Raw genomic sequence first — 15,421 nt, forward strand, 5'->3', positions numbered from 1 at the left:
CCTTTTCCACCAGCCAAAAAACTGGTTCTCAAACCCAAGGCCACAGCTCTCTGGAGCAGTGTGGGGGGTTCTGGGTGGCCTCTCTTGGGTGTTTGGGGAGATGTTCCCCTTGGATAAGCATCCCCATCAGCTGTCCTGCAGCTGGAGTCTTCCTCCTCCCGTATTTTCCTTACGTGGATCTGGAAGCCRTAGTTTCTCTGAACCGGATACTCAGTGACATCGTAGCACGTGGATAAATCAATTTCTCCATCCAGGTCAGCTGCCTGCAGAGGGAAGAGGTGAAATAAGCCACAAATGCAGCCCCAAAGCATGGTGGGCTCACAGGGAGGCACAGCAGGTTCCTGAGAAGCACAGAGCCCTGAAGAGCAATSCTCCAGGACTTTGGCACCTGGGAATGGGGGCACTGAGGCACAGTGACCTGCCCAGGGTCTGTCTGGGAGCACCAGGAGCTGCCCTGCAATGGGCTGAACACTGACAGGAGACACTCACCTCCTCTGCCACCGAATCCCGGTAATATCTCAGGCTCTGGTCAGTCAGCACAAACCAGTGCTTCTTCCACTAGGAAACAACRAAGATGGCACAGTTACAATCCTGCTCCTTCCCCATCAGTGTATCCATGGCTGGCCAGCACAGGTTACCTGGTAAAGATGCCCCACAGGAGGCAGCTCGATGCCTCTCCCTCCCAGCTCCACACCTGGCTTCATGGAAGCTCTTCTGTGAAAAAGGGCAGCCCCACACAGGCAGCAGTGCAAGGGACAGTGATGGTTTGCACCACCAGGACCCCAAATTTCCTGGTGCTGCTGCCCTGCAGAGTGCCAGACCCTCAGCAGCACCGACCCTGCACGTGACAGTGACAGCACAGAGCCACAGGGCAGTCACAGCCTCCCCGTTAGCTCCACTGCAAGATCAGGCTTTTAGGGACTGCACTTAAAGCCTTTTTAACAAAAAAACCCAAACCAGTAAAACATCCATGTTTTATCTGCAGTACCTAGAAATTGAGTTGGAGTCTGTTCCTGGCCCTTGCTCTATACAAATCTGCCTCCTGCACGCTCCCAGCACAGCCTCACCCAAGGCAGCTTTCAGTCAATAAGAGACTCGCTCCAGCAGCCAATTCCCCTTTGGCTGCCTATGGATTTGTCCTTGGACCCAGGGGTACCCAGAGCAGAGCCTGCACCAGCCACAGCCACGGGCAAACTGCCCTCATTTTCCCTTGGTTGCTGAGCAGGAGGGAAGAAAATCCAGGGAAAGGGAAGTCTGCAAACAGCCAGGGCCATCCATGCTGCCTCAGCACCAGTGCCCACTCCCAAGGCTCCAAGAGAGCAGCACATCCTGCAYCCCTTTGGGAAATGGCAGCAGGAAAGTGGCACCGGCTGCTCCCCTTGGCCTTGCCATTTCCCTGTCACTCAGAGAGTCTACCTGAGCCTCATTTCTGACACCAAAGAGGTCGCTGGGTCACAAGGGAGACGAGATGAATAAAAAGAGAACAGGAACATGAAACCGGTGCTGACATCCAAGCTGCTCGGGCTCATTAGAAACCCAGGACATGAGATCTACCTGTGGGATTCTGAAACCTCCCCAGGACAGAGCGCCAGCAATTCCTGCTTCAAGACAGCCCAATTCTGATCTACCCAGGACATCGGGGCTCCATCAGCTCTAAGAGCTGCTCCATGCACAGCTGGGATGTTGGAGTGAGCTGCCAGAAACCAGGACTGACCACAGCACCAAAAATGGCACCAAGGGCAGAGCTCTCCCCTGACTCACCTGCCCATCCTCGTATTGCTTGGTCAACCAGCCCTTCTTGAAGTTCAGCAGGTCRGGCTGAAAGAAAGGAGAGAGGGATAAGGAGAGGGAAGAAGTGTCTGTGTGCCCAAAGGCCACAGCAGCRACTTGATAAAACCCAGCAGAGCAATAAATGAGACCAACAACAGTTAAATTCATAGAGTCATAGAATAGTTTGGGTTGGAAGGGAMCTTTAAAGGTCATCTAGCCCAAAGTGGGTAATTACACAGCGTGGTGGCTAAATGTTTGCTCCCAGGAGGAGCAGAGATCTGCTGCAGCCTGGTTTATTCAGGCTGTTCCCCTCCTACCATTTCTCCTGCAATTTCCTACTGCTACACCAGCATTACAGAGAAAGGATAAACACAGAATTAGCAAGACTTCAGGCAGTTTTACCCTCTATTATATATTATGAAAGAAAAACTATGTGCTATTGATGCAAGGCTGCGGGGTTCAAAACAGGCTGAGTTCCCAAGCTGGAAATACAGGGAATCTGAGCCCCACACCACCCAAATGACACCTGCTTTTTCCTCCAMTCTGGGTGCATGGGGATGCTGAATTCCTGAAAAAAAGCAAGCAAGACAGCGTGGGATAACTGCTGCCAGCCCYTCCTCCCAGCCCTGCCCGTGTGTGGGGAAGGATGTGGTGGAAATGCTTTCACTCCCTCGAGGCTGAGCTCCTCCAGCTGCTCCAYGTGCTGCAGAGTGGAGGAGGAAAGGACAGCAGTGTGTGAAATCCAACTGCAGCATCTGAARYGGGCTAMAGCAAGAGCAGCAATGGAGATTGGRYCRGGGAGCCTATTCAATCAAACCTGTGGGGCAGCACATCCCACATTTGAGTGATCCTGTGGTGGTGGGAATTCAGTCCTGCACCACAAAAACACAACGGAAAGCAAAACACTGAATTATAGAATTACAGAATGGTTTGGGTTAGAAGGAACAGTAAGATCATCTCATTCCATCCCCTGCCATGGGCAGGGACACCCTCCACTATCCCAGGTCACTCCAAATCCTGTCAAACTTGGCCTTGAACACTTCCAGGGATGGGGCAGCCACAGCTTCTCTGGGCARCCTGTGCCAGGCCCTCACCACCCTCACAGGGACGAATTTTTTCCTAATATCTAATCTAAACTTGCATGACTTTCTTCCCCTCAGCAGATAATGTGCACTGCCACTTCATATGCACTTCTTGCACTTTTTATTCCCACCAAGAACTTAAAAATCACTCTTGTGGCTGTACAAGTCTACAGGAAAATCTCCAGAAGCACCAAGCTACTGCATTTTTCTGGTAAGTCCTTGAATAGAAGCTGTCCATCCACAAAAAAATGCAACTTGTATTTACAGTAGCTCTGTAATCTATTTGAGAGATTAGCAAGTGTATTTATTTTGTCCCTACAGAAGGGTGGTGAGGGAGAAGAGAGCACGTTGTGTTTATTCTGTACTGTTTGCCTCCAGGTCTGGTGAGCATTTGAAATATGCAAAGGGAGGAAAGCTCAGGAGGGAAGGTTCAGCCCTTCCTTGCAGCTTCCATCCCACTCACACCCACTTYCAACTGCATAAACATCAAGGAAATGGCATTAGAAAACTGGGACATGTGTTTGCTCAGCCTGGTCTAGTGGAAAGTGTCCCTGCCCCTGGCAGGGGAGTTGGAACAAATTTATGTCCAAGGTCCCTTCCATCCCAAAYCATTCTGGAATTCTGTGATCCTATGAAAATACATCAGTCGTGACACAGTGGCTGGTCCAAGTCCAGAAACTGGATTGACCCTCTGCTGAGTTGGAAATGCCCTGCTGCAGCCTCTGCTGGGGGACAGCATGGGGCAAARAGGGGCTCTGGCCAGGTGAGGTGGCCCCAGCATTTCCAGGGTGACCTATAGCATGAGTGTGTGACCCATCAAGCCAAGCATGGAGGAGATGGGGTATTGCAGGGAAAAATAACCAGCAAAACAGCATTTGCTTCCCAAGCTGCTGCTGTACTTTAAGGAAAAGGGCTYCTCACAAGACTCTGAGTTTTAATTTCTGTAACAGGCAAAAAGTGTGGCCTTTCTCCAGCTGAACCCCTGAGACTTTCAGGAYTGGTCACACCTGATTGAGGTCACTGAGCCTGCTCCAGATCTGAGCATATCCCACATCCYACATGCTGGCTCTGAGGAAAGCAGCAACAGTCCAGCTTTTGTGGGAGCTGCCAGGAGGGGCTTCTCACATTCTCCCCCAAGGCAGGGGACGTGGCCCTGGTGGCTCACCGTCATAGAGGACTCCGTGGACCTTCTGTCCAGCGAYTTTGCCCGGCGATGTGGGGACAGAGGTGACGCAGACACGTCCAGGATGGAGCCCACGGCTGCTCCTTCGCAAGTGAAGTCCTGTGTGAACAGCATTAGCCCAGATCAGTRCAGGAACTAGGACAGAGTCCTGCTCTCTTGGCTCATGGCATAAAAATCTGCTTTATTTAAGGGGCATCTCAGGCTCAAAACAAGTGTCATTTCCTCAGCAATACATTTTTTGTCCTTTCAGGCATTAATTTGTTCCCATTATATCCAAGCATATCTGGGACTCTCAACCTGTTCCCTTTGTTACTTCACCCTATCCTGATTTGTCCTGCCATGCCAGATCTGAAGTCTCCCTTTGTATTTTGGAGAAAGGAGAAAGAGGCAGCCTGATTTTCCTCTCTGACCTACACCTGGACCAAGGCAGCAGAGCAGCAAAACCTGCACAGATGGAGCACACACAGTGGTTTGGCTCCTGCAGGAGCTGCCTGCGATTCCAGATCCACATCCAAGGACAAACCCTGTATCTAAACCCTCTATCCTGAAATGCAGAATCCCAGCTTTCATCTTCTAGGAGATAATTCCAAGATCTTCCTCATCTTGGCTGAGCACCTCACCCGTTTCCGTGGGAAAACCCTCTTCTCGCTCCTGCCCTGCCGTGTCTCGCTGGAAAGGGCAGCCCCTCCCGACACGTTYGTTTCCATGTGCTCTGCGTTCTCAATATCTAATGCCTCGAATTTTTCAATGACCTGGGATCTCCTGGAAAACAGAGACAAAAGGGAAACCAGAGACAGTTTAAACACAAGAGAAGGAACTGCGTGGAGCTGTATAACCCCATAAATTTAAGGCTGCAGAATTGCTTGACCCAGAGTTCATGCACACCTGGCTTTTGGCCCCTATTTGTCTGTGAGATCCAACGTGTCCAAATCCAGGGTAAAAACCCTGATCTGACATAATTTCACCCAGTCAGAGTGGGGGAAAACTTCACATTATTCACCTCTGCATGCAGCATCTTCTTCAATAACTAAAAACCCCTCACAAAACAAGCAATTACTTTTTATTTGTGAATTTTACAGCCCTTTGGGAAGCAGGGATTATGGAGCAGCTTTGGCTGCAGCTTTGGCTCTGCCCTCTAGCACAGGAGCTGTCAACAGCCCCTCAGACACATAGACCAAGCTGGGGTCCAGAGGTGAAGGGTGGCTGTGGGTCCCCCACTCTGTTCATTGCAACAAGAACCCTCTGAAAACTCAGCTCCACACAGGGAACACCCACAGGACTGCATGGAGCAAGGGGTGTCCATAGGTGCCTCCAGACCACGGCTGTAACTCACAGGATGCACCAGCTGAAGTGGCATGAGATGAGGAATACCCTGTGCCATGGCACGGCACTCCCTGGATAACCTGGTGCCTTTTTCTCTTAAATGGGCTGAAAACACTGCCTTGGTGGCCCATTGCACTGTGGCACTTGTGTCTCTGAGGATGGAGAACTACGAAGAAATGCGGATGGAGCAGGGGCAAACTCTGCATCAAACCCAAGTGGGATTCTCCAAAGGATGAGCTAACAGGTGGAATTAGAAGCACTGTTTCAGCATGGAAAGCTGCTCGTTGGCCCACAGGAGAGGAATTTCCAAAGAACCTGCTGGTGTCTAAGTTTGCATTGCCAGGGGTTCAGGTGAATATCAGCCTCAGGTCTTTAATCACAACCTGGGAAGATAAAGCAATAACCCACCACCAGCACACAGCAGCTGTGCTCCAAGCTGTGAGGCYTAAAGCTCCATTTCAAACCTCTCCAAAAAAACTCTGTCCAGGTGGTTTCTCGACACAAAATTTGGACACACGTGTGCCACATCTAATCTTGGGGCTGCTTGCTCTGTGTGAGCCTCTGATGTGCATGAAAATCACAATGGCAACTACATGARGGGCAACAGGTTATCCAAAATAAAAACATTTTTAACACTTCCCAATGAAGAGGAATAGCAGGTTAAGGGCTCAAAAAACATGAAATATTCAGTTTTCAATCAATATTTGCAACCAAATTCCATAAATGAGACAACCAGTCTGAGCACATCCCATCCCCTGGGGGGCTGGGGGCCCCCACTGCTGCTCAGAGCCAGGCTGCCAGGACACAACCAAAGAAGAAGGAACAAAATCGGTGGGGAAGACTTTGCTTTGTAAATTTAAAGATCTTTGATGCTTTTAGGGGACATATGTTCAGCCCCTGCTGCCTCCCAGTTTGCAAACTGGGAGCAGGCAGATCCCAGGGTCGTGCAAGAGCTCCCAGTTTCYCTGGGATGTTCTAATCATGAGATGCCTGACATAAGCCAGGCTGTGGARCATAAATCCATGTTCTGTGTTCACTGACAGACAGAGAATTGTTCTGGAGTCACAATTTTTTAACCCTTTTTATACTGGTCCARCCTTCTCTGAGTCTCAGTTTAGGAGGGAGGAAGAGCTCCATGAATTAACATTGTCTGTGCCCTACTGAGTGAAGGTCTGAAGAAAAAAAAAAGAAGAGAAAAAAAAAAAAAGGAACAAAAACCCAACCAAAAAAAAAACCATAAAAACAAAATCAAAAGCAGGTTGATTTCTCATGAAAGGGGCTGCACCACCAGGTTGTTCTACGGCTTGAGATTGAGATGAGATGGTAGCGAAGCAGGCGAAGTAAAGGTGGACACGTCACACAGCAACACAGCAGGAGAAGGTGGAGAGCAACAAGACCTGGAAGAAAACAAGGCTGGAAAATGAATGAACAGAAGAGGAAATTATATATTTGCATCTACATACAAAACAAAATCAAAATCATTCCAGTCATTTGTCATTGAAAAAAGGGAGGAGAAAAATAAATCACTGCAACCAAATCACAGCCCCAAGGGTTAATATCATCCGGATTACAGGAAAGAATCATTTTTTTTCCCAATAGATCAACATTTCGGAGAGGTTACTGCCAGAGATCCTGGAGGGACAGGGAGGGAAGGGCTCTCCTCCTCTCCACATGTTGGATAGAGCTGCTCCCTCTAAAACCAGGCTGGGACAGGTAYGAAGAAGCTTTTTAAAAGCTGCAGTGCCATTTAGTGCTTTTCAACCACAAAAGCTCATCCCAAGGAATTCCTCGGCCATGCAGGCTGTTAATCTTTTCCAGGCCACTAAAGCCAGGCTGCAGATCTCAGCTGTTAGTGGAGGGGGTGTGCAGTGGGAAGGAAAGCTCAAAAGACCAGCACAAGCTGTCATTACAGTGGTTTTCTTTGATTGGAAGAAAGGGCTTTATTTTTATTGGATTCATTCATGATTTAGCATCGAGAAAGAATAGTGAGTGTCAGGAAAAGGAAGAGGAATTTCCCAAGAGATCCACAAGTATGATGAGGATAGTTTTACAAGGAAAAAAACCTGTATTTGGGAGAGCAGGCACTCCTCTGCATGGGGAGAAGCAGAATTCAGAGCAGAGCTTTACATCTCAAGAAGCTTTACATCTCAGAGAAGGAATTTGAGCCAGAAAAGTCTTCTAAGCAATTTCATGCAGTTCTGTTATTTACTGATGCAAGAAATACACCTTAGCCCCTGACCACATTGCCACAGCAGAGGTGGCTGACACCACAGTGGACCCTTGCCAGCGTGAGAAGAACATGGGGACAACTGAGAGAGCTGTGGTTTTCCAGGCTGCACCCCTGGAATTGTGCACAAAAAGCCAAATTTGCCAAACAGAAAGCTGCAAAGCCCCTCTGGGACATGGGGACTGTTGTCCACAAACATTCCTGCAGCTCTTTTCAGCTGTGATTTTGTGTGCCACACTTCAAGTTTCATCCGTGGGCTTTCCAAAGAGCTGCTCCCACCCTTCTTCCCTAGGGATGGATCTGAGAGGAGAGGCTGGAGACGTCTCAACCTCCCTGACCTCAATCCCTGTCCCCAGCCCGGTGGGACACCCTGGTGGGTGCCACAGCCCCATCCTGCCACGTGCCAGCAGAGGGAACTCGCACTCTGCAGCTCCACCAAAATTGTGGGGATTATCTCCTGTTTCCTGATTCCTGCTTCTGAGTGGCTGTGAGCTCAGACGTCTGCACGGGGCGTGGAGGCAGCGTCAGGTACAAATGGATGGCACGGAAAATTCCTGGACATAAGTCATGTAATATTTCTTACAATAAGGAAACAGGATGAGGAGCTTTGATGACAAATAGCTTTATCTGAAGCTAAGCCTACAGGTGTGGCACTCAGGATGCAACACTGGGTACCTAAAATAATYCTTTTCCATCCACAGCTCTGACACTTGCATTGATGTACACCGAAAAAAAAAAGAGAAGAAGAGCTGGAAATACCAATAGAATCTGAATGAGTTTGTTTGGCTGCACTGAAGGGCAGATGTGCAYGATGCCCATCTGGTGCCTGTGGGGTTGGCATGGGACAAGTGTTCCCAGATATGTTAGTGGATTACTGAGAAGGATTGTTACAAATGGTGTTAAACCACGGAGAAAAAGCCAACCCCACAGCATGGAAGTGAGTTATTGTATCTGCCCAACTCAAACAGCACAGTCTGAGCTCGGAGGAGAAAAATGAGAGGGATATAGGGACTAAGTAAACTCAAGTTTCAAAAGCAGCCAAGCCAAGCTGAGCAGGGTGSTGGGGGATGTTAATTCTCTGGTGTGATGCTGGACAGTGTCCCTGTGCCCTGTCCACCTGAGCTCCAGCACGGCTGTCCCAGCTCCWGGACACACGGCCTCTCCTCCCACGCCAACTGCACTGGCCAATTCCCAGGTTACTGAAAACAATGCCCACCCTCAACACCCACTGAGCCACCCCTGCCTGTGGCACACTCCTCCAGCACCATGAGCTGTGAGCCATGGCCAGGTGGGGACCCTCCCCCTACTCTGTGCCATCACCCCCCTCCCCAAAAGCTGGACCAGGCTCAGCCCCGTGGGCAGCAAGACCTCGGTGCAGCCCCTGTTCCTCTCCCTACACCCGTCCTGTTCTGATAAAAGCCCTGGGCTGATCCAGGGGAATTGCTGCCAATACTGATAAAGCAAAACCAACTGTTAACAGCCTGAGCTAAGCTGGGAAAAACAGACTTTCCCTGGGAAAAGKCACCCGGCAGCAGGCAATGAGCGGGGCTGACATTTAAAAAGGACAGAGTCTAGCAGCAATGTCCTCTCCCAGGCCCCGTTATCTGTTATAAATCTGCTCCCCAGCTCCGTRCAGGATAATCCCAGTGCTGCAAGATACCCCAGGGCTGGAGCAGAGGACTGTTAGGACTGGAGAAAGGCACTGTCCTGTCACACTGGGGACAGGTGCTGGCCAGGGCATCTTGTGCAAGCAAACACAGCAGGGACACGATGTCACCCGCAGGCAGAACCAGCTCAGCCCAAAAACCAGAGCCACCAGTGTTTTCTCAGCCCTGTCCCCAGCCAGGTGGGCCAAGGTGGTATCCTCCTCAACCATCCTGGGGAAGAGCCAATTCCCAARGCAGAGAAAGGCAAACTCAAACTGTCCTCATTTATTCCCAGTCCAGCACTCCCTGGGCATGCTCTGAGCCAGGTTTGGGATCCTCCTGCCAACCAGCAGCACCAGCACAAAGCTGCACATCCCAGAGCTGCTCCCAGCTCTCAGAAGCCCGWCTGGAAAACAGTCCTTTAGGGGCTGGGAAGAAACAGAGGAGAGGCTCCTACTGAAACCGTGCGAGAGACAACATGCCCGGAGGAGAACCAGGGCAGGAAAATCAGACTGGCAGGCGGCCCTCTCGCCCAGGGCCTGTCTCCCAGTTTGCTCCACTGCCCTCACTGYACAAATGTGTCTCTCCCAGGGCGAGTGGAGCCCGTCCTTGGCCTCGCCCAGAGCGCACCCGGCGCTCGCTGCGGACGCCCTCCCCGTCCTCCTCCGCACTAAGCTGTTTTGCAGCCCGCTGAGCTCTGCCTTGGCACTGCACCCGCCTCTCCCAGATTAATGCCGTGACATTTTGAAACCTCTCTCAGCTCATTAGGCAGTTGCGTAAGGCACCTGGCACTAACGCCATTAGGAGAGYTAACCTAATTAATGGCGCCGGCTGCCAGCGTGTGCCGCACCGGGAGGGGCCAGCAAAGTGGGCTTGATGGCAGTGTGGGCATCCAACACCACCCAACACCAGGGGAGCTTTAGATTACAGAGTAGGAAGTCCCTGTGAGGGTGGTGAGCACTGGCAGAGGTTGCTCAGAGAAGCTGTGGCTGCCCCATCCCTGRAAGTGTCCAAGRYCAGGTTGGACAGGGCTTGGAGCAACCTGGGATGGTGGAARGTGTCCCTGYCCATGGCAGGATGGAACTGGATAAACTTTAAGGTCCCTTCCAACCCAAATCATTCTATGTCCTCAGAGCAGCCAGGCAGGGTGACACCTGCCTGCTACCACAATTAAAGACATCCCACCAACTGATCAGTGTGGATGGGCATCCTTAAACCCAGGGGAGCACTGGGTAACAAGGAGGCTTCACMCAGCAAATTCCACCTGTTCCATCCAACCTCACTGCTGCTGGAAGCATGCAAGGAGATGAGCCACTCATCCCTTACCTTCTCTCATTCCCAAAGAGCCGGGCCACTTCTTCTCTCCCAGGACTACGAGCCCGGGTTYTCCGCTCTAGCCKCTTCCTCTCCACCTGGAAGGCCTCMCGATTACTGATCCTAATGGCCTTGGGAACGTCGGCCAGGGTGGTGTACTGCCGGCTGGCTTTAAAAGAAAGGGGACGCCCCGATTTTTCAGCTCCCCTTCCTACATCTCTGTTGCTGGAGTCCTTGTGCATGGGGCAACTGCTCTTCGAGTCCAAGGAGTTCAGAGAGAAGCTGTGAATCATTCGGTCGCCTGATCGGACACCTGGGGAAGGAAAGGGCTGGGCATGCTCCTGTGAGGGCGAYTTGGGATAACTGTACCTGTTGTTTGGGGTGCTGGGGCTGGGCGGGCTGGGCGGGGGTGGCAGTTGCTGCTCTTCCAGCTTGGAGTCTTGTTTKGTCTTCTCCAAGGAGAAGTACCCGCTCTCCACACGCGTCTTCCGCCCGCAATCTATCCGGTCTCCGTTCATGGAGSTCTCCTCTAAGGGACAGAGGAGATACTGAGCTTAGTTTCAAGTCCRAGTTCTGCTTTTAAGAAAAAAAACCCATGCTTTTTCCACCCAGGACAGGGGCAGGTGTGAGAGCAAAGTTGGTCTGAGCACCATCCCCACGCTGTGCTACACTCCTGCACCCTCGGTTTTTCCACCCTGCCCTCCCCTCATGCCCGTGGAGAGGGTGGGATGGTCTGCAGGGAACTGGGGATGCTGATCCAGCCCTTGGGTCATGTTTGTACAGAAGGAAGATCTAAACTTTCAAACCAAGAAATGGGCAGCTGAAGTCACTGCTCTGCATCCATCTCCATCTGTGTCCTTCCCAGCCCGGCATCAAGCACAGCTCCATGAGTGCAGGGCAATGGACACCTCACTGTGGAAAACATTCCCCACCTGAGTGGGCAGATAGAGAAATGTCCCCAGCCCTGGGACCTGTATCCAGCCCCCATTGTTCCAGGGAAAACAAAGGCATGGCCCCAGCACCTTTCAGGGAATCATCATGGAGATAAAATATAAACAGGGCTGGAGGAGGAAGCAGAGGTTTGGGCTTGGCAGCCTGGATGGCTGCGCTGAGTGTGACACGGCCGTGCACCCTCTGGGTGCCCAAGTGGGGATGTGGAAGGGCTAGAAAAGGCATTTTCCCTCTCATTTTTGCCCTCACTGTGAGGGCAGGCGCCCCATCTCTCTGCCAGACAGGACTGGACCCCACAATGTTATTTTCCAGCACAAAACACGAATTTTCTCCTTACTGAACTCCAGCTTCTAACGCCTTRCTCTGATCCTCACACAGCAGAAACAAAGTCTGCCTCTCCTTCCTTGTTGGAATGCTCCAGGAGCCAAACCCATGGAAAACCTCCCTCTGTGAAGTTTTCTGCCAGCTCAGYCACCTGAACCAGATCACCACAGTGYTWCACCAGTGCCAGCACCCATCCCTCACCTTCTTTGCTGTCCAGCACAGGATCCTTCATGGAGCTGGCAGCCCCAGCCTGGCCTTGCATGGGGCTTTGGGGTGGGCCAAGGCTGCTGCCTCCATCTGCTTGGTCTTTCCCCCTCATTTCCTCCTGCCAGAGCGTGGATTTGGTGGCAGGGACCTTCTCTGCACTGGGAATRTTGCTGCTGGTCACAGCCATCTTAGCAGGACCAGGCTCCTAAAAGAAACAGGAGACAYAGGAAGTTAGAGAATTTGCCCCAAATCCACACTCAGGGTGCCCAAGGGCTTGGTCCAGAGGTGTGAGTCCCACCTAGCTTGGGTGCTGCCAGTGACACAACACACAGGACAGGGATGGGACAGTGACATGTGTCAGTGCTTTACATTCTTTTAAAACATTTTYATCATTTTCAGCACTTCTCTGCTAACAAGGAGCTCCGCAGTCCATCAGATGATGGATGATGCCACTTTGGTGGCCACAGCCCGGCCAGCCCAGGTTCAGAATGTGACCCAGAAGAGGCAGCAGCTTCCCCAACTCCTTCCTTGGCTTTGTTCATTAGCAGATGTTTTTCTGCTGTCGTATTAAGCTTCTGCATTCACGGATTATTTTTCTTAAAGCCACCAATAAATCAACGACAATTAACTCCCCCTTCGGATTGTGGGAAGTTTTCCAGCTGCTTGYTCCCTTTCCACAGAGCAGGGGGAAACACAGGAGAGCACGAACTGGCAACTGAAAGCAGGGAACAAGGGCTGCAAAGAGCATCCTCTCCATCCCCTCCTCCTACATCAGGCGGGTTTCAGCCCTTGCACTTCCATTGGCATTTGCAGGACTGTGCTGGACCCACCAGGGATCTCCCAGGGAGYGGGTCCTGGCTCCATGCACAGACATGACAAGCAGCAAGTGACCTCAATTTAAAAAAAYATCCCCTTGGGAAATTTCACACTAAAGGAATGCAGTGTTGGAGGTAAAYGATCCAGAGTTCACGGGCATCCTGCTCAAGGGGACGCTCCTCAAGCAGAGGATCAGGCCAATCTCCATCCTCAGCTGCTCTCCTTCATTGATCCAAGCCCAAAGCTAATCACCAGCTCAGGATATATATCTTTATTTATCTCTTACACACACCCCCATGCAATTATTTGTAGATATGTATTTAATTAGGCAGCAATGTGGGCCAAAAAGACGTCTGAGAGGGAGCAGAGACATTAACTCTCTGCTGCTCAGGGGTATGAACAACTCCAAAAAGCAGAATGCACCAAAATCAGCAAAACCGGCCTCCAGTTGCATGAGGTGTGTCTGGGCATGCTCTGCTTACCTGAACCTGCCACACCCCTGTGCAAACCCAGGGCAGAGCCTCAAATCCCACATTTTAGCCCCAAACCCTGCCTCCAGTTCYCATGGGCAGCAGGCAGGCACAGGCATTCCAGTCTTTCCTGCTGCCTCCTCCTCTCCRCCAGAGCATGGCAAAAGCTGCAAGAGAAACATGCTCTTTTCCCCCTAAAACTGCAACCTCCTTGCAAATCAAAGTGAAAACACCTAACACTCCCTGTCCAAAAATCTGCAGCAGGAATGGCAGTCCCTGCATTGCTCCCACCCTGGTGATTTTGCRGAGGAATGATCCAAAATGATGGGAAGAGCTGGAAATGACCTTGCTGCTCTACCACAGACAAGCAAAAACTCTGAGTGAGAARGAGCAGGAATATCCATTGCTGAAATTCCTTTTTTAAAATCACAAAGGTGTCCACTTCTCCCTGAGCAGCTTTGAGACACGATCTATTGCCTGATTAGTGTGTGACCATCTTCAGGAAGAGATCAGGCTTTCTCCACCAGCACACAGAGAGCAAGCTGAACAGCAGCCAACTTCAGGAGAGGCCATTTCACAGAGGAGAATTTGGTGCTGCTTTTCTCCTCAGCATCCTCTTTCTTCCCCTGGACCAGCCACCTGCATCAGCAGGATTTGGAAGACAGAGGAAAGATGCTGCTTTTGCCTTTTCAGGTTGCTCCTAAGTGCCTGACACAGCACAGCATCCATCCAGCAGCAGTTCCCACGTRGAGGTTGGCTTTGCAAAGTGAATTTTAACCTTTTTCCAGCACCATGGGGCTGGAAGCCATTGGATGGAGAGAGTGGAAGGAGGGTGACAGGGTGGTCTGTCCCAAACAAGAGGGTGATGTGCCACAAGGCTCCAYGCTCCCCATCCCCAACCACCTGAGGAGCCCATCTGCCCACGGGGAGCCRGCATCCTTCCCACAGCCTCTTCCCTTATTTGGTGCTCAGGAGCTTGGATCCTGTACCGTTTCCAAGAAGTTGCCATGGTGATGAAATGTAACCCAGAATGATGTTTTTCTGGCTCTGCGCCTCTTCTCGTTTCCACCCCGTCCCCCTCCTGAACCCAGGCTGGGTTTAGTGTTGTGCTCAGACAGGGTGAGCATCCCTGCCCTGCTGTATCCACTCCCTGGGGTGTCCCAAATGGAACAGTTCTCTTCTTGGGAATTGAGGACTGACAACTCATAACATGGAGGGAGGAAGCATCATCCCTGGAGCATCACCAGAGCCAGCACTTGGCTTTGAGGGGTGGTTTAGGCTGTGAGGACCCCAGCCCTTGGCAAGGGGTGGCTCAGACTTACAGCTTGGTGTCTAAAAAAAAGGATCATCTCCTCCCTAGCTTTTTTCCCATTGCCCAAAACATCTTTACTCAGTGGAGTGATGAAAACTTGTTCAAACAAACACCGTACAAAATCCATCCATGGCCCAGTCTGCATCAGGGCCATCCTTGGAACTTCATCAAAGGGGACCTGAAAACCAAGGCTCAGGGGAGCCCTGATGCTGGTTTTGGTCCCCCAGCACGGCAGCTCGGCCGGAGGAGCCCTCCCAGCCAGTCCCCTGTGGCAGTGGGACGCGTGCCCGGAGGTCAGGCGGCCTCAGGGACACGGCTGTTCTCAGCCCTGGCGAGGGACGATGGTGGCCTTGGGGTCACGTTCCCCATCTGTGGGATTCTCCCCCACTCTGGCCACGTGGGAGCCCAGCAGGAACAAGTGAGTCACGGCCGGCCCCACTTTTGACCATTTATAGTCAAAGTGAGCACGAAGCCACTGCTGGGTCCCTGGAGAGCCCGGCTCCGGCCCCCGGAGCTCCCAGCCCGGCCCTGGTCTTTAGTATTTTCCTTTCATTYCCATTATCTCCGGGGTCATCTCACAGGGAGTAACTGAAGCCTGATGGAATTTCATCCTGTTTCTGCTGAAATGGCCTATGAACAGCACCTCTCCCTGGTGCTGGACCATGTGGCTTTGTGGCCACTCCCAGGACTGTGTGCAGGGCTGGCACCACAAAACAGCACCCAGAGGGCAAAACGTGGCCCCAAAGCAGCCAGGAAAGCAGGAGTGTGTGACCCAGGAATTAATTCATGCCAGTCT

General features: G+C 51.6%; 1 protein-coding gene across 10 annotated transcripts in view; it reads right to left on the bottom strand.

Annotated features, from left to right (window-relative positions):
* Positions 1-15,421, bottom strand: part of MPRIP (myosin phosphatase Rho interacting protein) — a 72,750-nt gene that overhangs the window by 24,467 nt on the left and 32,862 nt on the right. For 5 of the 10 annotated variants that reach the window (XM_057369767.1, XM_057369773.1, XM_057369772.1 and 2 more), the window contains exons 6-13: positions 12,022-12,232; positions 10,915-11,074; positions 10,558-10,827; positions 4,656-4,797; positions 4,018-4,134; positions 1,762-1,818; positions 490-558; positions 174-263 (exon numbers count right to left, since the gene is read on the bottom strand). In XM_057369767.1, the coding sequence (XP_057225750.1) occupies positions 174-263; positions 490-558; positions 1,762-1,818; positions 4,018-4,134; positions 4,656-4,797; positions 10,558-10,827; positions 10,915-11,074; positions 12,022-12,232 (1,116 nt within the window). Of the gene's footprint in view, positions 1-173; positions 264-489; positions 559-1,761; positions 1,819-4,017; positions 4,135-4,655; positions 4,798-10,557; positions 11,075-12,021; positions 12,233-15,421 lie in introns of all 10 variants that reach the window. The other 5 variants (XM_057369775.1, XM_057369774.1, XM_057369776.1 and 2 more) reach the window with 3 other exon arrangements.

Source organism: Malurus melanocephalus, unplaced genomic scaffold, assembly GCF_030028575.1.
Source record: "Malurus melanocephalus ecotype Western Australia unplaced genomic scaffold, MMel_1.1 scaffold_115, whole genome shotgun sequence".
NCBI classification, from domain to species: Eukaryota; Metazoa; Chordata; class Aves; order Passeriformes; family Maluridae; genus Malurus; species Malurus melanocephalus.